The 27,953-nt window shown below is 55.9% G+C and overlaps 1 protein-coding gene across 8 annotated transcripts; it reads left to right on the top strand.

Annotated features, from left to right (window-relative positions):
* Positions 1-202: 202 nt before the first annotated feature.
* Positions 203-27,579, top strand: GPR68 (G protein-coupled receptor 68). 8 transcript variants are annotated; one of them, XR_004950006.1, is made up of 3 exons: positions 16,122-16,405; positions 21,729-21,852; positions 22,024-22,430. XR_004950006.1 is itself a non-coding variant. In XM_016154240.2 (2 exons), exon 2 carries the CDS (start codon positions 24,442-24,444, stop codon positions 25,558-25,560), a length of 1,119 nt encoding a protein of 372 aa, XP_016009726.1. In that variant the 5' UTR covers positions 203-300; positions 24,345-24,441; the 3' UTR covers positions 25,561-27,579. The 8 variants fall into 8 exon arrangements, 6 of the variants coding, with proteins under 6 accessions (XP_016009726.1, XP_016009734.1, XP_016009709.1 ...); XR_004950005.1 differs by lacking the exon at positions 16,122-16,405 and adding an exon at positions 17,350-17,797; XM_016154240.2 differs by lacking the exons at positions 16,122-16,405; positions 21,729-21,852; positions 22,024-22,430 and adding exons at positions 203-300; positions 24,345-27,579.
* Positions 27,580-27,953: the final 374 nt, after the last annotated feature.

The raw sequence follows: 27,953 nt of genomic DNA, 5'->3' as shown, positions 1-27,953 counted from the left end.
CGTGTTCCCCACGGAGGGCGATGGCCCCCATGAGCCCTGCTGCAAGCGGCACCCTCCCAAGGCCTCCGGGGCGGCTGCTCGTGCCCGCCGGGCGTGCGCCGACAGCCCCCGCCCCTCCATCGTCGCCCGGCGGCCGGCGGCGAGGAGCCGGAGCCGCTCCGCGCCACGCCCCCGCCCAGCCCCGTCCCCGCCGCCGCTGTCGCCGCGCGCGGCCGTCCTCCCCTCCCGCCGGCCAGGGCCGGGCTCACGCCGGCCGGACCGAGCCGCGACCCGGCTTCCCGCGCGCGGGACCTGAGAACGGTGAGTGCAGAGCGGCGGCTCGGGCCGGGCCGGGGCGATGCGGCGGGCAGTGCGGGGCTGACAAGAGCTGCCAGGCGGCGGAGGGGACCGCTGACCTTCAGCAGGGCCGCTCGGAACATCCCCTGGAGCGGAAAATTCAAATCCAATCTCTGAGATAAAGGCCTTTCAGGGGGAGTGGAGGAGACCTGCTGGGAGGCAGGTCCCTGCTCTTCATTCCTGGGTCCAGATTGATAGTGCTTTGGGGGTCCGGGGACATACCGCCACGTGGGGGCGGGTAAGGCCGCAGCAGGCCAGGGGGCGCTGCTCTGCCCAGGGTCCTTGCAGTGGGGGCGCATCTCAAAAGTGCGACACCGTCCGGGTCCCCTGGCAACAAGCCCTGCCCTCTGTAACTGCAGCGAGGGCCCAGGGAAGAGCCCTGGGGGAGGCGTGCAAGGACAAACCGCCGTCGGTCTGCCCAGACCGGGTGTCTGCCGGTGCCCGGTGCTGCCACGCTGTCGTCCTCGACCGTGTCGGCTGACCTCTCCATCCTCCATCCCTTCCCTTCCCTTCCCTCTGCTGGGCTTCAGACCCCAGCGTCGCTGTGCAAAGGGCTCCTTCTGCATCCGCTGCACCACGGTGCGGGTGTACAGGTCGCTGGGAGCATTCCCAGGCCACCTCCCTGTCCCCGCGCACGTCTCAGTCTGGACGTCTCCTCTTCCCGGACAGCTGCCCTGACTGCCCTTCCCCTGATCGGGTGCTGCCTGCCAGACTCCCCGCTCCCACGGTAGGGCCCCCTGCCCACCCATCATCTTCCAGTCACAGCCGGCATCAGAATATCGTGATCGCGGTGTTAATCCTAGCGTTCCCTTCTAAATCGTTTTCAAAAACTCAGCCATTCGGGTTCCATTTTATTATATATATATGTGGAGGAGGAAGAAACTTTCCTCTACCCTCCTAGGTTCTTTGGGCTGGGCTAATAATTAAATCCACAGGAGACAGATTAAGAAGAAAAAATAACCAAATAACCAGATTTAATTAGATATGTGTGCATGGGACCCGCACCTATGGAGAGAGCCAGAGACCCCACATACATAGAGGTTCAAAGACAGAAAGAGAAAACGAGGTGTATGTGACATTCTGAGCTAAGGGTAAAGGTCCCTTGGGGCTTCAGAGGGGGAAGGTCATTGCAGGACAATAGAAAGAGCAGATGTGCAGTAATTAATAGTTTGCACTGCCCTATGGATAAGCGAAAAAAAGAAAAAAAATTCGTTTTAGTGATAACTCTAATTCAAGGCCCTTAATTCAAATTCTCCTAGGGAGTGAAGGAGGCAGAAGTTTCTCTTGAGCCCACAGGGTCTCCATTGCCTTTAGCTCAGATTCATCCGCGCAGCACAGACGAGGGAAAGAGACAGGGGTCCGTGTCCCTTTCTGCAGCCTGCCACCACTGAGGTCCTCCGCGGCTGAGGTTCTCACCAGCCAGCTTGCACTGGGCCTGATGCCCCCCTATGTGGCTAGTCAGCGGCACAATGCGACGAGTTCCGCAGAGGTCCCCCTGGGCCGTCTCTGCTGTCCAGATCCCCGACGCGGCAGCCTGGGCTCCAGCACCATCTCCTCCATGTCCCGTCAGCTCCTGCGCCCGCGGGACAGCCCTCCCGGGTGCTCGGCTCCTCTCTTCCATATGCACTTGGCAAATGGAAGGTGTGCAGCCACTCATTGTCCACTGGCTGTCTCCTGCCTGTCTCCAGGTTACGTTTCTTGCTGCCCAAGAAGGCACACTGAGCGGATTAGCGTGTTCCCTGTCTAATCAGACGTCCAGCCAGGAATGGACCCCTGGGCTCCTCACCTTGCAGCAGCTCCACCCCCAGCTCTGTGAGAATTCTCTTGGAGAATCTCATGGGCTCTCAGTGGTCACTCTCTAGCCCAGTTCCCACTCTGCCCTCCCCAGTATCGAGTGTGTGTGTTGGGGGTGGGGATTAGGATGTGAAAGTCCTAAAGGGGCCAGCCCATCACTCAGGGGAGCTTAGTGCCTCTTTGTCCCCACTGGACCCAGTGATCAACTCCAGGGCAAGAAGAAGAAGAATCTCCACTCATTTGTGGTTGTTCTGTCACACGTTAAGTTCACTTATTTTTAAAAGCAAATTGTGTTTCACTCCCAGAAATGGAAAATCAGTACCCCCTGTCACAAAAAGGAAGGTAATTAAATAAATAAAAACAAGGAAAACCAGGCAGTGTTATTAAACTTTAATTAGCACCTGCTGCTTGCAGAACAGCCTGAGGCTGGCTCTGTAGGTTACAAAGGAAGATGGGCAATAATTAAAGTAGTGCTCAAGACACATTAGCACCCAACTGAGACTTTCTCCTTAGTGTAATAAAATGGATTAAGAAAGAATTGGACAGGGAATAACAAAATATACCGCTAAACTCCTATCAGTCAGCACCTGCTGATTGCAGAGCAGCACACAGAGCCTAGAGTGAAATAGAACAAACCTTCGGTTCATCCTGTGAGCATCAACTGAGGGGTCACTTACTCCAGGAAGCCCCTCCTGGTGTGCCCCCTTAATAAGCTCTATTCTGCTGTAATGCTTGCCACATTTTATTGTAATGCGTATCGGCTTCCCGAGTGGAAGTGCCATAAGAACCACCACCAGGTCTAACTCACTTCCCTATCCAGTGCCCCACAGGGACTGGAGCACAGGCATTGGATGGACAGATGGATGAATAATGAATGACCTTGACTTTGGTCCCACTGGGCCCCTTCCAGTGATGTCTTTCCTTCCTCTTCCTCCTCCCTGTCCAAACCCCACGCCTTCCATCCTTCCAGGCCCCACTGAGGGTCGAGCTTCTCCAGGAGGCCTTTTTCAACCAACAGAGTGAGCCCTGAGCTCTCCTGCCCCTGAATATCGCACCCCCAGCAGTGCCTATGCCCAGGGGACATTCAGTTCCATGGTCCCGCATGCTCCTGCACCTCCATGGGGCAAGAGGTATGGGTGACACCACGGGTATTCAATAAATCCCACAGAGTAACCCCACGTGGTTCCTCCTCCAAGGGCGCAACTGTGTTGGGTCTCAGCAGCTGTATAAGTTCCCTATTGCTGTTGTAACAAATTACCACAAACTTAGTGGTTTAAAACAATACAAATGGATTATCTTGCAATTCCGGAGGTCAGAGGTGGGTCTGAAGTTGCCGGCATGGCTGAGTTCTTTTATGGAGACTAGGAGAGAATTCATTTCGTTGCCTTTTTCGGCTTCTAGAGGCTTCCCACATTTCTCGGCTCGTGGCCAACTCCCATCTTCAAAGCCAGCAATGGTTGGCTAAGTCTTTCCCGTCCTGCATCACTCCGATACTGTCCCTTTTCTTCCTCCCGCTTTCAGGCTCGTAATGACATCGGGCCCACCTGGATAATCCAGGACGATCACCCCCATCTCAAGATCCTTAACTTAATCACATCTATAAAGTCCCTTTTGCCACATAAGGCAACATATTTACAGGTTCTGGGGTTAGGACGTGGACATCTCTGGTGGGGGGCTGGGGGGACGTTATTCTGGTTACCACAATAGTCGTCCCTGGTAGTCAGAGGGCACTGCGGCCCGTGGTGTACTGATAATAGCTGATATTTACTGAGCACTTACTTTGGGCCAGGAACTGTTTCGAGCACATTACACGACACTCTATGAAGTGGGTGCTGTGTTGTTATTATCCTCGCTTTACAGGTGAGGCACTGAGAGGCGAAATAACTTGGTAAGTGGCAGAACCAGGCTTTGAACCCAGACAGTCTAGATCCCAGGCTTTCCCGCCTCTCTGGCACCAGTTTCAGCCCCCAAGACACCAGCCGACCGCCTGGGAGCAGACGAGGCAAGATCTGAAGCCCAGCACAGAGAATTTTCGCCATGATTTCTAGGCGAGGCCCCTGGCCAGGTTACGCTTCATTGCTGGTCCTCTCCCATTCCAGCCCTTTCTCACCATCCTACCACCCGAGTCCCATCAGGGGCACCTAAGCTTATCCCTAAGCCGTAGGGAGTTCCCAGTGGTTCTCCTTTGGGGCTCCAGGAAGCTCCATCTGGAAGAGCTCCTGGATGCCAAGTACCACTCAAAGCCCCCCCTGTCCCCCTGCCCCCAGCAGCCACACCACAAAGCACTATGAGCCCCTTAGGAGGCAAATCTTCGATAGCACAGCAAGCAAAGTAATCCACATCTCCCCAGCTCGCCATCACAAAAGCCTGCAGGCCCGAGCCAGAGGGGCCACACAAGTCACCGGGTGAAGAGGGTGTCCCGACGTTTGTTGAGCACTCGCTAGTCATTCTGAGAGTGTTATGCTTCTTCACTGACTGAATACTCACGACAATCCTGCGAGCTACTATTATGACCACCGTTTCACAGAAAAGGAAACTGAGGCAGAGAGAGATCGTGTAACTTTCCGAGGTCACACAGCCCGGGGTGAAGAGCCAGGATTTGGTCCATTCTCCATAAGCAGGAGAACTGAGGCTGGTTGAGCAGCCTGCCCGCCCCCGACTTCGATCAGCCACGCCCCCTTTTCTGCTTTCCCAGCATAACCTGCTCCTTTGGCACCTGTCAGGCTGGGCTCCTACGTCACCCCAATTTCTTGCAAGCGCCTTTATATTTCACTCTTACACCGATCCTCATTAATAACCCCATTTTAAAGAAGAAGAAACTGGGGCTCGGGGAAGCTGCATAACTTGCCAGAGCTCTAACAACCAGAAAGTGACAGATTGGGATTCGAAGCCAGACATTGAGACACCATCCACTCTCCCCACTGCCTCGGCCTGAGCAAGCCCGGCCTGCAGGCCTCCTCAGGACGGTGAAGTCCAGCCAGGGATGCGGCTCGGGTTCCCCAGCTCTCCGGACGCGCATTCTCACACTGCACCTGGGCTCGAGCTGACTCTACCAGCCTCGGAGCTTCCTGCCTCCAAATGTCCTCACCAGTCACGTTCTGTCTGAGCGGGAGCAGAGACGACACTGCAGTGTCAGTCAAGTCAGCCGTCTGATTAACCAGCTCAGGCCTCAGTCTGCTGGAGTGGGGTCGATGCCAGAAAGGTCACTCTCAGAAAAAACCAGCTTCTTGCTGCCTGAAACTGGCCTGGGAGATGCTCAGCTACGCAGTGGTGAGTATTTCTCGGAAGGAAAGTCGTCCACCGGGACGAGGAGGTAGGAAGCACAGGGCAGTCTGTCTGCAGGAGGAGCCCTGGGGCTGTGCAGGGACAGAGCGGAGCTGGCACCGGAGCCCAGCGAGGAAGGAGGGACTCATTCCGTTGTTCGGGAGATAGAGAGTTTTCCTCTGAGGCTGCCCAGCTGTGCTAATTGGAAGACTAAACTGAAAGATCAGTAATTATTTTGAAGTAGATCATCGATGCGCCTTCTAAAACACACACACACACACACACACACACACACACACACACACACATATTATTCCGTTAGTGTGAGTTTGTACACAGCTGATACGTCCACTTCTGCAGCTGGCAAGGTCTCGGCAGGAAGGAGAGGCAGTCAAGCCGGGGGACTGAGGAGAGGTAAACACAGGGTTAAGGGACCCAGCGCAGGACGGCGTGGCACCCCGGGACTAGCATCTCTGAGGGGCTGTTACTATCGCCAAGCCTGGAGGAAGAAGGGGGAGGGCAGTGCAGGACAGGGACCGTGACAGGAGCTGACGACTTCAGTGAAGAGAGGCAGCCAACCTGAAGCCACCCTAGCAGGTGGATGCTGCTCTCCTCCATCCCCTGACACCAGTTAGTGCCTCCCGTCGGCCGACCCGTCAGAAGCCAGAGGACAAGGGGACCCGGTGATGTAGTCCACAGAGCTGGATGGAGAAGGGTGAGGAGCGGGTCTGGATGGGCCAGCAAAGTCCTCAGCACGCTGCGGCCTGCCTAGTGCCACAACCTCTCGTCTGTTCCATCCGCCGCCATGCCTGAGCCCCGCCACCTGCCTACCTGGGCTCGACACTGGGAAAATGCAAATGCCAAGGCCAAAAACCCACAAGGGACTGGGAAAGAAGAATGACATCAACGTCACTTGTGCCGGGTATGGAGAAATTCTGACCACGTCTCTGGAGCCCAGCCCAACGTGGAAGATGATCTGTGTGGGCAAGAAAGACAGTTATTAGTGTAGCGTCTCGAATTGGCATGCCATGAGCGTGGGCCATAATTTACCATTCTCTAGGGCCAGGAAGGTTCTGGAAAACAATATATGCTTCATCTTGACTTAGTGAGCTGTTTGTTGTTTATAAGGCCAATGCCAGGTTTTATTTACAAAACAACAAATTCTGCTGCCCCTGCCAAGAACAGGACATCCTGACACTAAGAAACAGCAAAATCTAGCCCAAAGGCGACTTTGCGGGCAGTGCAGTGAATTTCTTTGCTTCTCCAACTCTAGCATTTCCTTAGGGAGAGCATGGCCAGAGGTGCCGAGCCTGTATGCCACAGGCCGATTCTGGATCTTTTAGGTAACTGCTACTGGTGCCCTGCTGTTCTGGCTCTAAAAAGTGAAGCATGAATCAGAACACAGCTTGTTTTAATTGAAGAGTATTTAGACTGTGAATCTAGATGTGTTTGGATATCTGTAAACAGAGACTGTGGGTTACAAAAAGAGGCAGGGAGACAGGGCCACCAAGTACTGTGTATAGAGTCTCTCCTCCCCTGGATTATGTAATGTGGCAGCCTTGGCAGGATTCACTTTGTAATACACTTTCTACACAGCATGCATCGTACACAGGAGAGTCAGAATTCTGGATCTAGCAACTAGTGATGGGCTCTAAAACACCCCACTTCCTTCCTGGGCGGAAAGGATGAGGCAGAACATAATTGCTGCAAGGAGCAGTTTTATAGTCAGGACTCTGTTTGGTCCTGGCCAAGCCACTCAGAAGTGAGTGGCCTTAGATTATTCACTGAATCTCAATTCCCTGATCTGTGAAAGGGAGAGGATACTACTTACTTACTACTTGTTCGGATGACGGAGGTCACTCGTATGCACGAAGGACACAGTCAGTAGTCAAAACATAAGAGCCGTGCATTTGGGGTGGACAAAAACAACAGCTAACGCCTGTTGAACCCAGTTGTGTGCTGGGTGTTGTGCTAAAGGCTCTTCTTGATTTAACTCATGTAATCATCTCAGCCCCCCTTTGAAGCCAGGTCCCTGTTTCACACTTAAGGGACCTGGCACAGAGAGGTTAAGGGACTTGTTCAAGGTCCCCCTAGCAGTAGGTAGCGGAGGTGGTATTGAAACTCAGGCACACTGACTTTTGAAGCCAAACTCTTAACAACTGCTTCCAGTTTGGCAGTTTTTAAAAAGCATGTGTGCATTTTTAAGGTACGAATAGTTTATTCAGAAAACCCCATTTGTGAAGATTTCACAAGAAGGAGAAATTTCAAAGTGAGGACCAGTAGAAGAGGCTGATTCAGCCTCAGAGAAGAGACTGCTGGGAGGTTGCCCAGCAGGAAAAGCAAAATTCCCCACCTCCCCCTGCTTCCCTGGCTCCCTCTGCCTCCCCTGCCTGGGGGTATCCTCTGCCTTCCTGCCCACTGTCCATTTCCTTCCAGTGACTCACCGAGGGACCCAGTCATAAAGTATGGAGCGTTGAGCCACCCAGAGGAGTTAGCGGAGGCGGAGACATGGATCCCTCTCTTCACCTCCCCTGCCTGCACTCCAGCTGCCCTCCATCCCTAACCAACAATCTGCCCTGACAACCAACTGCAAAAGCTTCTGCAGACTCCTGCAGCGACCAGTCCCAGGCACTCACTTCACAGACAGGAACGGGGAGCCCTGCTCCGGGCCAGGCACAGGGCAGGGAATGAGGGCCGTGCAGAGAGACAGCTGTGGGCCAATGACCCCAGTGGGCAGTGCAAAGAATGGTGGGAAGGGAGCTAAGGGAACATCCAGGGGGCTCAGCACAGATTGCCTGGGGCAAATAAGAAGGCCGGATAGGTGAGGTGATGTTTGGGTCTTAAAATGGTGGCAGGAGCTCAGGAGTTGGGGGACAGGAGGTCTTTTGAGTGGAGCAGGACACAGGAGCTAAGGTATGCAGATGTGAAAGAGCAGAAGATGCTGAGGGTACAGCTAAGGGTAGCTTAGGATGGGATGCAGGTAGTGATGACGGACGGTTGTGGACTCATCTGCCAGGGTTTGAATCTCGGTGCTTCTGCTTATTATGTATGAGACTTTGGGCAAGTTATTTGACTTCTCCGTGCCTCATTCCTCCGTGTGTTATTTGACTTCTCCGTGCCTCATTCCTCTGTGTGTACAGTGAGGGAAGTAACAGTGTCTACCTCACAGAGTGGTGAGGAGCAAATGAGTTCATGCATTTAAATGCTTAGAATAGCGCCTGGCACAAAGTAGTCAGAAACTGGGAGTTGTGACTATTATTGTTTTCTGTGAGCTTGTGGGGCAGAGGGCCCTCAGGCTTCCTTGAAGGTTCAACGAAATCAGCAGGAGGTCCTCTGAGCTGTCGCGGGCCGGGCCACGGGCCACCCGCAGCCCTGTGCGGGGGCTCTCAGGCCCCAAGAAGCAGCGGGGATCCAGCACGCAGCAAAGTGCCGCCCGCTGAGCTCTGCAGAGGCGTTGAGAGAGATGCCCTTACTGAGCGGCTACCGACGCGCGGACGCTGGGGACACAGAGGTGAACCGTACAGAAAGATCGCTTCATGGACACTTGTCCCAGCCTCTTACCCAGGGGTTCTGGATGTGGCTGCGAAGGACCCTTGTCCTTTTGCTTTGGCGGCCAGGCTCAGTCTGAGCCCACGAAGGCAGCTCCGGGGGCAGGAGAGTGGCTGGGGGCGGGGAGTGCCGTACCTCCAGGGCAGGTCTGCGCCACCGCGGTTTTTCCTGGCAGGCGCCTAGCCCATGGCATGTGGTCTGCCTGAAAGGCAGGGCCAGGAAGGGCAGGGTTGGGTGTGCCCAACGGGGGGGGGGACGTGGGGGCAATCCGCGCACGACGTGGCCCGTGGGCCGTGGCGGAGTACAGCTTGGTTGGGAAGTGGCCCCGCCTGCGCCCCCAGGCCGCCCCCGGGTAGCCAGCCGCGGACGCAGTGCCACCCGGCTCGCTGCGCGCTGGCTCTAGGAGGGAGCGCGGCCGACGGGCGGAGGGACTGCGGCTGGCCCCGCGCTGCGCAGGTGGGTCTCCCCGAAGCCGGTCCTCTTTCTGTCACCACGATCTTGGGAACCCCGGCGTATCGGGCCCCAGAAACCCGGAGCGGACGGCAGCCGGGTCCGGCACGCGCAGCCAGCTCCGCGCCTTCCCCGGCGCGGCCCCGCACGGCCACGGGCACGCGCACGAGCACGGGCACGCCCCGTGTGCGCGCGCGGTGCGGGACGGCCAGGTGCGGCGGCGGTCGCGCGGGCCGGGTGCCTGTGCGCGCACAGGGAGGCGGCGGCCGAATGCGGGCGCGGCCCGAGCGGGCAGGGGAGGTGCGGGGCGGCGGACGGGGGTGCGGGGCGGCGAGGCCCGCCCGGTGTCTGCCCCGAGCGCTGGCGCGTCCCCGTCGTTCTTCCGGGTGGGGTGTCTTCTCTGCAGTTGTCGCCTTGTTTAGCAGCCACCCCCTCGGCTAGCTCCGTGGCCACCTGGTAATTATTTCCAAAACAGGACGACAGCTAACTCTTCATTTCCTAGAGCTCTGGCAGCACAGGTGACCCAAAAATTTCCTTCCCGCACATCTGGCGAAGGGCAGCTTGTCAGACACAGAGCAGGGCGACTGAGACCGGAACAAGTCCCCCCCACCCTTCCCACACCCCTCAACTGCCAGCTGCGGACAAAGTTGGCCTGTGATTGGCCGCGCAGGAGTTCCGGGCGGGGTGGGGGTCGCTGGAGGTCAGAGCACCCTGGCCTGGCATTCCTGTGTGCCCAGGTAATCCTCAAGGTGGAGAGCAGTGAGTGCTGGCAGCAGCGCACAGGAATGCCCTTTAGGATTTAGCGGTGGGCAGGAGGCCAGAGCACAGGTGTGGAGCCAGAGGCTGGGTCGCTTTGGGCCATCATTTCCCAGTCATTTGCTGGGCCTCTGTATAATGGAGATAAATAACTAGCCAGGCCTCCTCAAGGAGGACAAAAGAGATGTGAGAATGGTTTGAAACTATACACATCTGAGATGATACAGTTACGTTTTGCTTCACTACTTCTGTGAAATGGGCGTGATAGGCAGAGCCTACTTCCTAGGGTGGTTTTGAGATCACACAGGTGGAGATCTTGCCTGGAAAGCCTTGCCCTGCCCCTAAGTGTTAGCTCTGAGTTTTCTTGTTACTGTAACTGTTATGTTGCAGCCTTCTGGGTTCAGCTCACTCTGCAGGGGGAGAAAACTCATGGAACAGAAAACAAAGAGTGGAAAACAGGTTTCATTCTTCCTAGCTGGCTAGTCTCAAATGAAATACCTTTCGTCTCCCAGCCTTAGTATCCCATGGGAAAAACGGAGATTATTATATCCATCTCACAAAGTTATTACAAAAATTAAAATCAAATAACCACATGGATAAATCCAGCTCATGATAAGTGGATTTTGGAGAAAAATGATACTATATTTTAGTTATCTGTTGTTGCATTACAAACCACTTCAGTAGATAGTGGCTTAAAGTAACAGCAGTCATCTGTTTTGCTCATGAATCTGTGATTTGCGTAGGGCTTGGTGGAGGTGGCTTATCTCTGCTCCTTGCAGCATCAGCTGGGGCTGGAGGATCTTCCAAAATCACAGGCTCATGTGGCAAGCTGGGGCCGTCAGCCAGGGTCTGGGTCCCTCTCAATGTGGGCAGGAGGTGGGAGCTGCCAGTCTCGTCAGATCTGGCCTCAGAAGCTGACACAGCATCTTCCACTTTATACTATTGGTCAGGTAGTCACAGAACCCACCTGGATTCAAGGGGCAGGGACTTAGCCCCCACTCTCAATGAGAAGAGTAGTATCAAACAATTTCTAACCATCTTGAATCTACCGAGACTTGTTGAACATCTTCCCTTTTGCTTTTTCCCTGGGTGCCATGGTAACAAATTAATTCATGTTTGCAAAGGATGTAGCTTTGCTCTAGAGGACCCACAGAGATACAAATATCCATGCCTAGGACCCTATCACGGAACCCATTTGGGTCGGGAGCAGTTTCTCTGGGCCTGGAGGGGCTGAGGGAGCAGGCATCCCACATGGCGGCTGCTCCAATGTCCGTTCCCCTGGAACCTCTCAGGCTTCGGTCCCCAGCTCTGCCAACCCTGTGCCTTTAAAACGAGAGGGAGAGAGTCATTTGGATTCAGAGAGCTAGATTTAGCGGGTAGCCCGGGCAGAGTGTCATGGTCTTGAGCATCTCTGCAGCTCTCTGTTTCCTGGAAAAGTCTGTTTTTCAAGAGGATTGCTCCCTGGGTGTTTGGAGTTACTGTTGTCATACATTATTAGGTTATTAATTGATGAGTTGGAGCACTTGGGGTGGGGAGGCAGGAGATTGGTGGGAACGGCGGGCCTGGAGTCACCATGGCAACCTGCTGGCCTGTGGTTTGTGCTTTGGACATCAGAGCAGGAAGGATGCCCCAGACAGCTCAGACCTTCTCAGTCCACAGACTCTCCAGAGACCTAAGTCTCTGTTGTAATGAATTTTCAGACACTGCCACCCACTGCACCCTCAGAGTCAAAACTACCCCTCTCCCTGTTGCCTTGTCCCATATCTTGACCGTCTCCTCCAGTCTGTTAGCTCCTAACTTCAATTTCAGCCACGCAGGGCCTTCCACGTGGGCTGCAGAAATAAATGGAGTTTAGATTCATGTATTCATTTAAACATTCAACACAGTTTGGTTGTACATTTATTTGGGGCCAAATCACCATTCTCCCCGGCAGAGAAGACACAGGCCCAGATCCTTTGTCCTGATGGAGCTTCCTGTGCAGAGGAGGAGGTGGGTCTTCACAATTAATCATACAAATTCCCACGCATTGCACTTAGTTAATTCAGACCTTGACTTGAGTCCCAGCACTGCCCCTTACCAGGTGAGCCCAGCGTGATCACAAGGGTCCTTAAAAGTGGAAGAGGGAGACAGGAGGGCTGGAGTCAGAAGGAGATGGATGAAGTGATGTGAGAGGGACTCAATCTGCCGCTGCCATCTTTGAGGATAGAAGGGGCCACACGCCAAAGAATGTTCCAGAAGCCTCTGGAAGCTGGGAAAGGCAAAGAAGTCTGTTTCCCCCTACGCCCTCCAGAAGGAATGCAGCTTTGCCAACACTTCGGTTTTAGCCCAGCGAGACCCATGTCAGACTTTTGACCACCAGACCATGAGATAAGACATTCGTGTCGTTTTAAGCTGCTAGGTTTGTGGTCATTAGTTCCAGCAGCAGCGGGAAACTCATACAGAGGTCCAGGGCCCTGTCCTTGGAGTCAGAGCGCTCTGCTATTTCCCAGCTCTGTGCCCCCGGGGAAGGATGCTGGTGCTCTCAGAGCCTCAGCTGCCTCGCTTATAAAACAAGGATAACCCTGCCTCACAGGGTTGATGCAAAGGCGAACACAGGAAACATTTGGAAGGTCCCAGCGCGGTACCTGGTACAAAGCACGTGCACCCAAAATGGCAATGACCGCGCTTCCTGATCCTAGGTTGCTCCCACCTGTTCTCTAACTGCACCAGGTGCTTTGGGAGAATCTCTGCTGGTGCTGGTCCTCCTCTCGGTCCTTGAAGCCGTGCTTACTTAATTCACACCTGGACACTTTGGAACTTGTAACGACGCAGCACCTTGTGTTAGCTCCTCTGATGTCGGTGGAGCTGAAGCGTAAGGCCTGGGGGGAAGCGTCGGGCCTTCAAGATGTGTCAGCGAAGGACCCTGCAGGCAAACAGCAGATGATGGCTCAGGACAGCGGAGGCCGCGTGACAATGGGAGCAGAGGGCGGGATGAAGCGTTGCAGGAGGGACTCAGTCTCCAGCCCGCCTGGCCCTCTCTCCTTGTACTCGTCAGCACCCTTGAGCCTCCAAGGCTGTTGCCCTGACGAGCCTCTCAGCAAGTTGGCCTGCGCCTCCTGCACCCAAGTGAGAGGGTGGGTGGGACTTTCTCGGCTGAGGGTGTGGTACTGTGGCCATCACCGCCATCCTCATCATCACCGCGTCCTCACGCATGCTTCTCAGGAACCTACTAAATGCCAGGCATTTGCCGGACCTCACTCATCTCCTGGATTCTCACAGAAGTTCCCTGGTTTTCCAGGGATGCGATTTCTCAAGGTCACGTAGCCAGACGGTGGCAGTGCAGGGACTTGACCTCGGCAGGCTGGCCCAGAGCCTCTGCCCGTAACCTCCGTCCCGGGACCGCAGGATTGCTGCCATGTGCTGGAGGACGTGCATGGTGCCACCAGCTCTGGGCCGACTCCCGAGCCCTCCCTATGATGATGCCCAGGCTGCCAGGACCTCTGGGGGTGGAGGGGCTGGTTCCTGAAGGCCTTGTGGCCTGGGGCCCCGTTACCCTCAAGATTGCCTCCAGACCAGCTCAGAAAAGTCCACCAGCCCTTCAGAGCCCAGGCACCTGGAGCAGATGTTTATGCTGGGAGCAGACGGGGACACCGTGGCCTAGCCTCGCCACCGCCGGGGCTGCCATGCCGTGCCTCATGCCTGCTGTCACTGGGGCTGAGAGAAAGACGGAGGAAACAAATTCAGGTGGTAGGCCTGGCCCGACTTAGGCGCTCGTGTCATTCCAGGATTGAAGGAGCCAGACAGCCAGGCCCCGGCAGCTCCTGTGAGATCGCCGCATCCACAGGACTCGGGCATTCTCCCCGCTCACGAAATGCCCTCTCCTGCTTGGCGGCAGCTCCAAGATGCTGCAACTTTGGACTTAAGGAGCGAAGTTTGAATGGGGGGAGGCGGGACGGGGTGGGGGGGCGTCTCTTAAGGCTACGTTTTTATCACAAGCTCACTACTTTTACTTAGTTGTAGGTTGGTTTGGAGAGGCTTGGAGCGGGGGTTGAGGTTATGGGGTCTCAAGGACCTCTCAGGCCATGCTTGATGCTTGGTGCCATTATGGTTTCTTGTCCTGTTTTAGATTAAAGGTAAAATCCTAGCACCCAAATAGAACACAGCCCAGGCTCTCTTTTTTTTCCCTTAATGAGTGGGCATTTCACAGAGGACATGGGCTCAGCTGAATTGAGTAAAGCTGAAGTCGGCTTCATCCCGCTATAGTCCCAAAGGCCCAGTGGGGAGGGAAAGGAGGGGCTCCCCGTTCCAGGCGAGGTAAGGTGGATACATATGGTCAGCAGAGGGGGCGGGCAGCCTGGGGGCAGCTTGTAGGCCCCTGAGTGGGGTGGCAGGGGGAGGTGGGGACACAGTGCCATTCGTGGTTCTTGCGGGTATAGACAGCAATGGTACAGATGGTGTGTGTGTGTGTGTGTGTGCGCACGCGCGTCCTATGAGGCTGGGCTTCCCAGGGGAGAGAGAGCCAGGGGTGTTCTCTTTGGCTGGTGTGTCCTGGGGGAGGCCAGGCACTCCCCACGAAGTCGACCCTGCACTCCTAACCCACGCACCCTCTCACAGAACATCGGGGAAAGCCAGCCACACGCCACAGCTCAGAAGGAGCATCTGTGTCTACACGCACACTACCGCGCTGTGACAGGGAGCAGCCTTTTGCAGCAAGTAACTTAGGAGACCATTGAAAAAGGCCTGTGTGCAGCAGCATTTGCTTGGGGGGCCCAGGCTCTGCAGAGGGGGGATTTTTCCTGGGACCCCTACCCACACAGTCTCCCAACAGGACTACAGCAATTCACTCTCTGGAAAAGACAGGTCCCACAGACCACCTAAAAGGGCAGAGAGCACGTAAGTCTTCAGTGACCCCGCGCACGGTGGGTGGGCTGCCTGGCTCCAGCGGCAACGTTCCCAGGAAGACTACCCCAGAGGGAGGGGCTTGTGCCAAAATAGCAGGGCTCCTGAAGTCTGCAGATGTTTCTCTCGAATCATGGCCCTACGGTTCGGCTGTAAGACCCTGGTCAAGAGCCTTTGCCGCTGGGCCTGAGTTTCCCCACCTGTATGACGAGGAGGCTGGGCTAGGGAGCCTCCAGGGGTCCTGTCAGCCCAGCCACGCTGAGGGGATTCAGTAGACACTCCTGAGCCAGGAGACCCCACGAGGCCCGAGTCCTGTGCTTGCTCCTCACCCCAGGGCTACGCTGTCCAAAACATTCACACTGCCTTGTTCGCAGCCCAGAGACCTTCTCGGGCACTCGCCCGCTCTGCGGAGCAGGATCCAGCTGCCTCCAGCATAGGCTTCTCCCCTTGGCTGCCGCCTGGAATTGTCCAGAGAGCTTTTACGAGCATTGGTGCTGGCACCTCACCTCCAGGAAGTGTGGGTTAATTCGTCTGGGGTGGGGTATGGGCATTGGCATTACTTTTCGTAAGCTCCCCAGGCATTTTTTTAAAGTACGTGCAACCCACTGACCCAGATGTTGATTGCTAGCGGCTGAAGGGTGACAGTCTGGGGGCGGGAGTGGAAAGTTAGCTGCCCCCTGTCCTTCCTCGCCCGATGTCCTGTGGTTCTCGCTGGGGTCTGTGGTATAATCTAGTTGCCTGAGCGTCAGCCTGTCTGAGCGGCTCAAGCGAGGACTCCTGAAGCAGAGGTTCACCTGTTTCCTCTCCTGCTATCCTGTAGGTGATCAAAGGGGTTCGATGAGTAGAATTAGTGCACCCCGCTTCTCCTGTACACCCCACAAGTCTACAAGGTCCCCTGTGCCTCATTCAGGCGTTAACATTCCCTGAAAGGTTGCTCCCTGCCTCTGGGGCGTGTGCAAAGCAGACCCATGCTGGAGGGAGCAGCCTGGCGCCCTCACCCTGTGGCTGGCGAGTCTTCCTGGGCAGCCGCCAGGCTGACACCAGATCGGACTGACGGACGGAGTTCACATGATCCTGCCTCAGCTCAGGAATGGGCAGCCTGCCTCCAGCTGCGGTTTTCTAGATCAAGCTGGGAGGCGCTGTCTGCAGGAAATCGCTGGAGGGGGAGCCGCGTCCTCCTGGGCATTTGCCGCGTGGGGGCCGCCAGGCCGAGGAAGCTTCCTCCAGAGGGAGCTGGGCCGTTTGAGGTTTGAGGTGGGCAGAGGCACAGAGGAATCCGGGATCCCCTCTGGGAGGACTCCCCTCCGCAGCTGCTCTCTGCCTGCTCCTCACCTGGCTGCAGAGACCATCGCTTTCCAGGGGTCCGGAGGCTGAGCAGGTGGGTTTCAGTCCAGCTGTTTCCAAGCAGGATCATGACCCACTGGAGGGTCGGGAGATCAGTTCAGTAGCTCATGAGCTGTATTTATAAAGACAGAATAAACGTGGTCGGAGGGCGTTGCAAGTGGTAGGGTAAGCGGCGCTGTGGGGAAGTTTGTTTCTGTGTGCGTGTGTGTGTGTGTGCAGAATGTCTGTGTGTGCCGGCTTACACCGTCAAGTGTATTTCTTGCTGCGGTCTGTGGACAGAAGAGCTTCAAGGCAGAGAGCTGGGTTTTGGGTTCAGATCCACCTGACTTACGGTGTGAACTTGAGCACCTGGTTTAGCCTCTCTGGGCTTCAGGTTCTGTGAAATGGCTTAGCAGTGTTGACTCGCAGTACCTTCTTGAGCTCAGGTGGGATCAAACTTGGAGACAGTTACGAAGGCTTTAGAAATGAGATTGTCTCCTTGCTGTTGCTGGAACGAGGCTTTTTTGGGGAAAGACGGAGACTAAGGAAAAATGCTGCCTGGTTTGTGCTCCCGCCCTGGAGGGGAATATCAACAGCCTCTGAAACAAACACTTTTGGGAAATGAAACAGACTTATTTAAAGTGTGTGGAGGTTTGACCAGCTAAAGGAAGCGAGGCTGGGCCTGCAGGAAACTCCCCACTCTTGGGGCTGAGGGCTCCCGCGAGCAGGGCCACCCTGGCACAGTGAGTCATCGTCTGTGTGTCCGTGTGCACCTCACCAAAGAGACAGATGACGGATTAGATCACCGTTTATGCGCCCGCTTGTGCCCCAGCACAAGGCACCTCCTCCTGGCTTGTAACATGCAAGAGGTCTTACCTTGCATCAAAGAGGCCCTCCCTTCCTTCCTTTCGGGGCTTAATTTTTCTTAGTCATTAATGTCCTCAGAGATATCTCTACGCTCTTGAGCATTTGCCTAAAGATTTGCTTTTAGGTGTTGGGTTGTCTTTGCATAGGCTCTGTTTCTTCGCTGGATGATAAAGCGTCTGAGGTAGATGCAGAGGCTCCTTGTGTTGATTCTTTGCCCCATCGGCCTCCACCTTGGGGAACCACAGTTGGACACACAGATTTTCTTCACTGAGTGTTGAGGAAAGGGTTGACCTGGCAGAGCCTGGTGGCCTTCGCGGTAGCACCTGTAAGGACTGGAGCCCGACGAAGCCTGGAGGTGGGAGGTGGCTGTTCAGTGACAGTCGTGACAAGCAGAAGGAGAGCATGACGTAACGGAAAGTGTGGGCCCGTCTGAGTTCACAGCCTGGCCTACCACACTGTAACTGTGGGGCCTTGAGCAGGTCGGTTCATCTCTCCGAGCCTCGGTGTTTCCGTCTGTGAAATGGGCACTGTTGGGAATGGTGGGAAGAGATGAGCCCGGCACATGGAGAGCTCTCGGCAGGTAGGGCTGGCTTCTTTCATCCATCTGTGTCCTTCCACTTACGAGACATTTTTGCATTTACTACGTCCTTTGATTTTTGAGGAGCATGATTCCTCTGGAGACCTTGTAGAGGAAGGACACTCCTGGTGAGGTGTAGTTTCCACCTGGGGGTGCCTGTCCTCAGGGACAAGGCCACGGTGAAAAAGCAGGACACTCCAAGCAGCTCAGGCAGCTTGGGCAGGTGCCAGGCTGCTGGAGGAGGCCGCAGTGATTCCTCCTTGTCACCTGTTTCTATTAACGATATCTCCACTCTCCCAGTGCCCAGCCTCAAAACTCCCCACCCGTCTACCTGTCCACCAGCCCATTCATTCGTCTGTCCATTAACCCATCCATCCATCCATCTACCCATCACCCATCTAGCCATCCACGTACCCACCCATTCAGCCGTTTACACATCCACCCATCCACCCACCCATTCATCTATCTACCCACGTGCTCACGTGTGTCTTCCCCGTCATTTGTCCAACTTCCCATCCACTGACCTACCTATCCACCCACCCACTTACCTCTCCGCCCATCCATCCGACAAATAATTTTGGAGAGCTTATCAGGACTAAGCACTGAGGAACATCTCAGATTTGTCCCTGACTAGTCTCCACTGTCCTACTTAGCTGTTGGTGACTACGGATACTTGTTATCCTCTCTCGAGCCGTGCCCTCCTCACACCTAGATCCAGTCAGGCCAGACGAGTGTCAGTTCCCCAAAGATGCCCATTCTCTCCCTCTCGGGTTTGCTCTGTCACACGCATTGTTGCCACAGGTAGAAACTCCCCTCTGCCCAGGCAGCCCGTCCCCCTTCTCCTGGTCTAAGTATAACCTGCTGCTCAGGAAGGCTTTTCTGCCTGGGTTAGGGCACCTCTTATGAACTCCCTTAAAATCCTGTGCTCTCCTTAGGAGCTGGTTCCCTTAGCCTTCCTCTCTCCCATGAGACTACGAGCAACTTGAGTTACAGTAGGGGTGGGGTACCTTCCAGATAATAGATTCTCAATAAGTGTTTATTGTGTAAGTGAATAAGTGAATGGGAGTGTGGGTAGATGAATGGATGGGTGGATACGTGGATGGATGGATCGACAGACAGATGGATGGACAGGTGGACGAACGGATGGACAGATTGATGGCTCGACAGTCAGATGGATGACAGGAAGCAGGAGCGATTGGTTAGACTCGTGCTTTAGAGGATGGCCTTGAGGGTGGCGAGTTGGACCCGGAATCTGTCGGGAGGCTGCGGCACGGGTTCTGGGGAGGAGGTGCTGCCCAGGGCCGCTCTGGGGGCCCTGGCGACGGAGCTGACGAGGAGGAGATGGACGCGGGAAATATGGAAATGGCAGGAAGTGGGTGTCACACGGAGGTGGGGGCAGAAGCTGAAGGCCGGCCATTCGACACGGGGGGCTGGAAGGGCAGCAAACTCGCGGAGAAAATGACTGGCGGGCCGCGGGATGGCGCCCCACGGGGCGGGTCCTGTGCGGAGGCGGGGTGCCGCGCGTGCGGGTAGGCCTCCGGCTCGGGGGCGGGGGCGGGGGCGGGGGTGGGGGAGGTGGCGGCGGTCTGGAGTCGGGACCGCGAGGGCCATGCCCGCCCATGGTGTGAAAAGGACACACCGACAGTCAGTGTGGGCGGGCGGGAGGGATGCCCGGGGCGCCGCACGCCGACGGCCTGGCAGCGGCGTCACACGTGCATGTGGCTTGGCCCTCCTGTCTGGCGAGACTGGAGGCTCCCTGAGGGTGGGAGCCCTGTCTTGCTGATCTCTAAGTCCCCCGACGTAGTCTCGTGCTGCGAACATGGTACATGCTCCACAGATACACGGCGAACGAAACCCAGAGGTGCCGGACTGTGGGGCAAGCCACTCCCTCTCTTTGGGCCTCGGTTTCCCTGACCCTAAAATGGGGACGATAACAAGGAGGTGGTGGAGATCTGACAAGGGGGCAGATGGGACATGCTCTGCAAAGTGTAAAAGAATTTGCAAACGCAAAGTGTAAGTACTCTGACAGATTCAGCCATTATTTCCTGAAAGCTTGAATCAGGTTGTTAATCCCCACAAGCTTCTACCGGACCCTGTTTACCTTCTTGCACCTGTGCTCGCTGGCCCGGGAATTCATGCAGGACACTTGGTCAGGAGCGGAACCCCAGACCCTCTAGACCTTTGAGTCTGTTGCAGCTGGTTAATGGGCCAGCGGCATCAGCAGCACCTGGGAGCTCGTGGCAAATTCTCCAGCCCTACCTCAGACCCATTGAGTCAGAAGCTCCAGAGATGAGGCTCAGTAGTCTGTTGTAACAAATCCCCCAGGTGACTCAGATGTACTTAAGTTCAAGAATCACTGCCCTATAACAGGAGTTCCAAACCTCTGGGCCATGGACTTTTAGTGGTCAGTGGCCTGTTAGAAACTGGGCCACACAGCAGGAGGTGAGCGGTGGGTGAGCAAAGCTTTATCTGTATCTGCAGCTGCTCCCCAGAGCTAGCATCACCGCCTCAGCTCCATCTCACATCATCAGGCATTGGATTCTCATAGGAGCACCGGTTCCTGGTACCAAAAAGGTTAGGGACCACTGCCTTAGAATACCAAAATCCTCCTTTTGATCCAAAGTGAACCTAGGAGATACTTTAAACATAGCAAATGTCCCTTCTTTGCCCTGCAGGCTTGACCATTTGTGACTCTGGTTGCCAGAATTCACTTACTGTTGGCCTAGGAAAGAGGAAGCCATGAGCCTTTGGCCCAGCCCACTGCATGCATGCATACACTCATCACTAGGAAACAACAGGCTTCCAGCCTGGTGACTCTCACCGAATTCTTAAGACCTGACAGGACGTGTTTCGCATTTCGCTGTGGCTTCCTTTGCCCTGTCTTGTTGGCACCTGGGGGCCTATGTGTATGAATGAATTTTCTCTTCCCACGGGTGGATTTTATCCTGTGAGGAATCTGAGGTAAATTCAGAGACACAGTCGGTCCTGGGCGGGTGCCCTTGGGGACAGTTCGGGGACCTGTGCTGCTGCTGACTTCCTCGTGTGGAAGCCACGTGAACTGTTTGGCCCCGCAGGTGTGGGCTGGGGATTCGCAGATAGGAGAGCCAGCAAGAGCGGGGTGAGTGGGGCCAAATTCTGACTCGCTGGACTGTGGGCAGAGTTTCGGGATCATGGGTCTCCGCTGCCTCTTCTCCCCTTCCTCTCACTATCAAAACATATAAGCAAAAACCAAACCAAACAAAACAAAAGCAAAAAACAAGAAAGCCCCCTGTGCACACTTGGTGGGAATGTAAATCAGAGCAGCCGCTGTGGAAAACAGAAAGACAGTTCCTCAAAACATTAAAAACAGAATTACCATATGATCCAGCAATTCCATTTCTGGGTATATACCCCCCTCCGCCCCCCCAAAAAACAAAAAACTGAAAGCAGTGACTCAAATAGACGTTTGTACACCCACGTTTGTAGCAGCATTATTTGCAATAGACAAAAGGTCGAAACAACCCAAATGCTTATTAGCAAATGAATGAAAAAACAAAATGCAGTCTATACATATAAGGGAACATTATTCAGCCTCAAAAAGGAAGGAAATTCTGACACATGCTACAACATGGATGACCGCGAGGACATTATGCTAAGGGAAAGATACCTGTCGCAAAAAAAGAACAATGCTGTATAATTCCACTTATGTGGGGTACGTAGAACGGTCACATTCATAGAGACAGAAAACGGGATGGCGGTTGCCAGGGGCGGGGGGAGGAGGAGTGGGAAGTCGGTGTCTACTGGGGACGGTTCCAGTTTGGGATGATAGAGGGAGTTCTGGAGCTGGACGGTGGTCACAGTTGCACAACAATGTGCATGTACTTAATGCCAGAGACCTCTACCCTCGAAAAACGGCGAACATGGTGCATTTTATGTTATATACATTTAACCACAGTTAAAAACAACAACGAGAAGCACGCCCTCCACGGCCATCAGTGAAATTCCAGGCCTGTGTCTGGAAAGGACGGGAGATGAGCCCGACTGGGAGTCCTGGGTTTCCGGAGACTGAGGCGCTGGGGGTGAGTCTCAGGCAGGGACTGGACGGGTCAGGGCGGTGGCCGCGGAGCAAGGAGAACTGGACGTGAACACTCGCGCCTCCTTCCTCAGAATTTGGGCAAGTCCCTTTCCCTTTGACACCGCGGTTTCCTCGCCTGTAAAATGGAGAGGAGGCATTCACTTATCCCTTCCAGAAGCATCCATGAAAGCCTGTGACGGGCCAGGCACCAGGGCTCTGCCCTCGTGGAATTTACGTCTTCGTGGAGGAGACAGATCATCAACAGGCAGAGAAGTAAATAAACGTGAAAAATCTCAGATACTGAGGAGAGCTCTGTGGAGCAATCGGATAAGATGAGCTGATGGTGACTGGGGAGGGGGCTACCTAAGCGGGGTGGTCAGGGACGTTCTCACGAGGAGGCGACGTTTAAGCTGAGATCCGGCAGAAAAGGTGTCCGTCCTGAGGTGGAGGCACAGGTGGGGGAGGGCAGTGGGCAGCACTCCGGGAGGCACAGTGGGTAACGCAGAGGCCCGAGGCGGGAGGGAGGCCGGTGACCACGGCTGGCGTGGCTGGGGTGTGGTGCTGATGGGCAGGGCGTGGGCAGCTGGGGTCAGATCACATTGGGCCTTGTAGGTCCCATAAAGAATTTGGGGTCTGCCCCTAGGTGTGATAAGAAATGGTCTCCGCAGGTTTTAGGCAAGGGAGAGTAGGATCTGGTCTGCATTTTGGGTATTGGGTGGATAATGGGCCAGGCCCTGGGTAGGATTGCCGGCGTGGGCTGTGGAGAGAGCCACGGGAATCCAAGTGAGAAGGGGGTAGCTTTGGACTAGACCCATCTCTCACCTGTCTTAGAGACTCTTATGAAAGCTACAGGCCCCTTTCTCAGGAAAAATGCACATACTTATATAAAATTGAGCTTTTGATTTCATGGGAACCCCTCAAGTATATCCTCCACAAACCCCAGAACTGCAGCTGTGGGGCTGATGTCTCTGAGTCCTTTCTCAGAATGCTGTAGCCACATCCGGACTGAGCCCGGCTCAGGTGGCCACAGGGCTAGGCAGGAACCTCGACAGAGCTGGTTGGTCGGAGGTTGGGGGGGGGGGGCGGTGGGGGCTGGTCAGCAGGTGCTGAGATGTATGTAGGTCATGAACTCTGAGTGATTTCTCTTCTGGTGGGAGAGTTCTAGCTTGACTAGGGTGAAGAGAGAGCAAAGGGCAGGGGCGACCTGCCGATAGCGCGGAACAGCCTGATTCAGACCCCGCTCATTCAGCATCTGCAGCCATAGAGACGGTGCATTCTCAAGGAGGAGGTGAAAGCTGGTTCCTGGGTGGAGTGAAGAAAAGCTGAGATGTGATAATGACTTGTCACCTTCTGCCATTGCACATAAACAGATACGCGGTATACCTGGGGAATTAAAATTTCATGGAGCGGGTGGGTAGGAAAAAATGTCTAAAAATGCTCCTTAGGAGGATGAAGGATGATTATGGGGGAGGGGGGAGAAAAGGGTTGAAAAATCCTCATTTGGTGAGAGTTTTCATCTGAACCGGAAGTGTCAAATCAGCGGAGTGGCTCAGGCTTGGCATTTTGATACATTCTGACACGTTCTTCATTTGTAAAGCAGGCTTACATAACAGCGAAAAGATGCTTCTGTCTTGCTCAAACGTACTCGTACATGTGGCATTTCCTCTGTTATCAATCATATGAAGCTTTCACTGGCGTGAGCAGGACCACCCCCTTTCTCTCGGCCCCTTTGCCGCCGGGACAGTGATGCCATGTGCTGTGACGCCCGTCTTCTCATGTGGCCCCGACGCTGAGCCCGAGGGCAGGCGCTTACAGATGAGGAAACTGAGGCTCAGAAAGCGTAAATGATTTGCACAGCCTGTACGCAGCGGACCCTGGCCTGGTGCTCACGTCTGTCGCGGCCTGTCGCCCCGTGCTGGGTCCCCGGGCTCTGCGGAGGAGAAGGGAGAGGGGACCTGCGGATGAGCACCCGAGGAATCCAGGCAGTGCCCCAGGGGGAGCTCAGCCTTGGCTTCTCGCCAGAGCAGGCGGGAAGGTGGGCAAGGTTACGCCTCTTCCCAACTGTCTGGAGAGGCCCCCAGATGGGGCTGTGGCTTCATGGTCGATTGGTCTGGTACATTCCTATGAATAGGTCGGAAAAAAGTGAATGACATTTAGAATAGCATGGCTGGGCCTTCACCGTTCGTTGTGTAGGTTGTAATTGATCCTTACTTCCAGCTTCCCTCGAGAGCTGGGCTCAGGACGGGCTGTGCTCACAAGACCTCCTGGCTTTACATGCTGAGCTGAGGGACCAGAAAAATAAATAAGAAACAGGAAGCCAGGGGAGGAGGACGGGGAGACACAAGCCGCATTTAGATATTCTAGTTGGGCTGGAGCTTGTTGGCTGGCTCATCTTCTAAATTACGTGTGACTCTTGAAACAGTGTCTGACACGCAGCAAGCACTGTATAAATGTTAGCTCCTATTATTCTAAGCCTTTCCTGCCTTTGACTTTCAGGGGCTCACCCCACCAAGGAGGCCCAGCCCCTGAAGCAGCTCGAACCACATCCTATAACCAAGATGGCCACAGAGAGACAGGCCCACGCCCTGAGCCCATGAGGGGCGAGGCCTCTTCAGGCCCAAAGATGGGCAACGTCACTGCAGACAACTCCTCGCTGAGCTGTGCCATTGACCACACCATCCACCAGACGCTGGCCCCGGTGGTCTACGTCACGGTGTTGGTGGTGGGCTTCCCCGCCAACTGCCTGTCTCTCTACTTCGGCTACCTGCAGATCAAGGCCCGCAACGAGCTGGGCGTGTACCTGTGCAACCTGACGGTGGCCGACCTCCTCTACATCTGCTCGCTGCCCTTCTGGCTGCAGTACGTGCTGCAGCATGACGACTGGGCCTACGGGGACCTGTCCTGCCAGGTGTGCGGCATCCTCCTCTACGAGAACATCTACATCAGCGTGGGCTTCCTCTGCTGCATCTCCATCGACCGCTACCTGGCCGTGGCCCACCCCTTCCGCTTCCACCAGTTCCGCACCCTGAAGGCGGCCGCCGGCGTCAGCGTGGTCATCTGGGCCAAGGAGCTGCTGGCCAGCGTCTACTTCCTCCTGCAAACGGAGGTGGTGGAGGACGAGAACCGGCACCGCGTCTGCTTCGAGCACTACCCGCTGAGGCCGTGGCAACGGAGCATCAACTACTACCGCTTCCTGGTGGGCTTCCTCTTCCCGCTCGGCCTGCTGCTGGCCTCCTACCGCGGCATCCTGCGCGCCGTGCACCGCAGCCACGGCACCCAGAAGAGCCGCAAGGACCAGATCCGGCGGCTGGTGCTCAGCACCGCCGTCATCTTCCTGGTCTGCTTCCTGCCCTACCACGTGCTGCTGCTCGTGCGCAGCCTCTGGGAGTCCAGCTGCGACTTTGCCAAGGGCGTCTTCAACGCCTACCACTTCTCCCTGCTCCTCACCAGCTTCAACTGTGTGGCGGACCCCGTGCTGTACTGCTTCGTCAGCGAGACCACGCACCGGGACCTGGCCCGCCTCTGCGGGGCCTGCCTGGCCTTCCTCACCTGCTCCAGGACCCGCGGGCCCAGGGAGGCCTATCCACTGGGCACCCCCGGGGCCTCTGGGGGAAAAAGCAATGAGCCCGAGTTGTTAACGAAGCTCCACTCAACCTTCCAGACCCCTGACTCGCCCAGAGGGGCAGGGTCCCCTACGGCTGGGCTGGCCTAGCCGGGGTCACCCTCGTGTGGGGTGAAGTGAGGCCCGGGCTTGCTGGTTGGCTGCCGCCCGCTTTGCCAAGTGCAGGTGCCTCTTTGTGCTGGAGGGAACAACGGGCCAGGGCCACCGAACCCGGGGCCTGGGCTGCAGCAAGACCTCTCTGGCCTCAGGGAGCCTGCCGTGGCTTGCGGGGCCCGACGGGGCTGCCGAGGGTGGGACCGGCCGCGTCAGCCCCCGCGGTCTTCTGTGGCAGGCCGGGCCGCTGGCGGGCAGAAGACAGCGAACCACCGCCTCCGGGAGGTCCTCAGAGAGAAGCTACGGTGGGGCTGGGGTGCACAGTGGAGAGAGGAAGACTGGGAGATGGGCTGGGTACTCGGGTGTGCCAGGGCCACCCAAGGGCCTTCCGGTGTCATCGTCACAGATGGCACCCATGCTAACGCACCTGGGTTGCCTGAGGAGGTGACTCACTGGTTGGATGGGGAGGAGGAAGCCGGAGGGACGTTTGGGGCACTAGGAGTGTGCGTGGGGGGACAGTGGGGGGAATGACAGGCAGAGGAGAGACCCCAGTTCCGGCCATGTCGCAATTTCACCGGGAGAGTTGAGCAGATTCCCCAAGCGTCAGGGCTGACGGGAAACAAATCTCGGGGCTCCCTGGGGCGACATCTGTGGTCCTTTAAAAAGTCAGTCCTGAGGCACAAGTGTCAGGACAGACCTAAAGCCAGAGCGTTTGATCGAGTTCCCTGCACACAGATTCCTCCCGATTACCAATTACCGTTCTGCTTCCGTGCGCCCCGGAGCGCCAGACTCGGGCCTGGGAGTGTGTGCGCTCGGCGTTAACGGGCCAGGGTCTCCACGGCAGCTGAGTGCGAGGGCGTGGGACTCGCGGCAGTGTCCCCCCACCTGGGCCTCTTCCTCCGGCCCCTGCCACACTCACCGTGGAGCGTCTGGCAGTCTCACAGGGGAACATGACATTCTCCCTGAGGTCTCAGATACGACAACGCAAACAAAACGGAGATGCGTTCTCTGGCGCGTCTCAGCCCAAAGCTCCGCTGTGCTTAACACAGCCCCTGTGACAGGGAGGAGGTGGCCCGCGGCTCACCTTGTCCCTTTTGTTCTCTAGCACTGCTCCTCCGCCGGATGTCCACCTCACACACCTGGACGATGACAGTGAGCCCATGGGCCACCTTTTGTCCTGTCCTGGAAGGCAGGGTACGAGCTCAGCTCTCCTGCAACTCTGTGCTGATCAGGTTTGAGCCTCTTCCCTGGTGAACATACTGGGGACCAGAAGAGCTTGTCACTGCTCCGGGGACCTGCCCCTCTTAATGGAAATGCTAGCCCTCCAGATGTGCTGGGCAACGGGCGGGGCCGGCTCTGACTCCCCTGAGACTCCTGTCCTCACAGCCAAGAGATAGGCGGGACAAGGACGGGGAGATGGAAGCTGGCGACAGGAGAACATTTCAGAAATCTGCTAAGAAGGCCAGGGAGAACATTTCCACTCTCTTCTCCTCTCTTCCCCGTTCTCCCAGAGGTAGATTTACCCTGCATCTCTTAACCCTCCCAACAGGGGTGCCCAGTGGCAGAGCGCCCAGGCTGGATTGTCCTAGGGAAGTGGGGTCCCAAGGCTACACTTGGCTTTGACTCAGCAGCACCTGCCCCAGCTCCTTATGGAGGGCCTGCCATAACCCGAAAAGGCTGGAGGAGGAAGTGACCCGGAGGAGGGAGGCTGAAGGTGGCTGAAATGGCCACACAGCCAAGAAAAGCCCATCCAGCCCCAGCCCGGGATCTTCCTGGGGCAGCGGCGTTGCTTGAGCCCTCCATGGCTCCTCATTCCCGATTCCCCCCTATTTTGACTTTAAACGTGGTGTACCCACTGGGATGGACTGGGATGAGCTGAGGGTGGTTCCACTTACTATCAAGAGTTGTATTTTTGTATTGCCCTCTCTTTTATGCCAAGTGTGTGTGTGTGTGTGTTGGACTGTGCAATGAATTTATGTAGCAAACTGGAGTCTCCAAATAAAACACAGCAACCAGCGTGTGAGGCAGTCCTTACGGGGAAGGAGGGTCTTCTAACTCCAGGGAGATCCAGGGGCCCTTGAAACGCCCAGTGGAGTCAGCAAGGCCCACGATTGACTTTCTCATGGAAAACTTGAACAGAGCAATTGGGGGGTTCACCTTCGATCACCCAGCAGTATGCATCCAGGAAGGATGGAGCCCTCAAGTGCAGTAGGGTCTTCCTTCCCTCCCTCCTCTTGAGATTCATAAAGTGTCTTCGGCATTTCAGGGATGTGGCCGCCTCCCCTGTGAGGACAGAGCCCGACCCTGTGGTTTAGAGAATGTCACTCCTTCTGTCCTTGGACACGTGATCCCTTCTACCAAGCAGCTGCTCCCCACCACGAGGGAGGTCT

The sequence above is a fragment of the Rousettus aegyptiacus genome, unplaced genomic scaffold (genome assembly GCF_014176215.1).
Source record: "Rousettus aegyptiacus isolate mRouAeg1 unplaced genomic scaffold, mRouAeg1.p scaffold_m13_p_3, whole genome shotgun sequence".
Classification (NCBI taxonomy): domain Eukaryota; kingdom Metazoa; phylum Chordata; class Mammalia; order Chiroptera; family Pteropodidae; genus Rousettus; species Rousettus aegyptiacus.
This window is presented reverse-complemented; position numbering and strand designations above follow the sequence as displayed.

Excerpts from the sequence above, each read along its gene's own strand:
- GPR68 (XM_016154186.2), top strand. The coding sequence starts at position 17,754 with ATGGTGGGAAGAGATGAGCCCGGCACATGGAGAGCTCTCGGCAG. Across the intron at positions 17,798-24,344 it reads ACATGGAGAGCTCTCGGCAG|GGGCTCACCCCACCAAGGAG; the intron begins GTAGGGCTGGCT and ends TTTGACTTTCAG.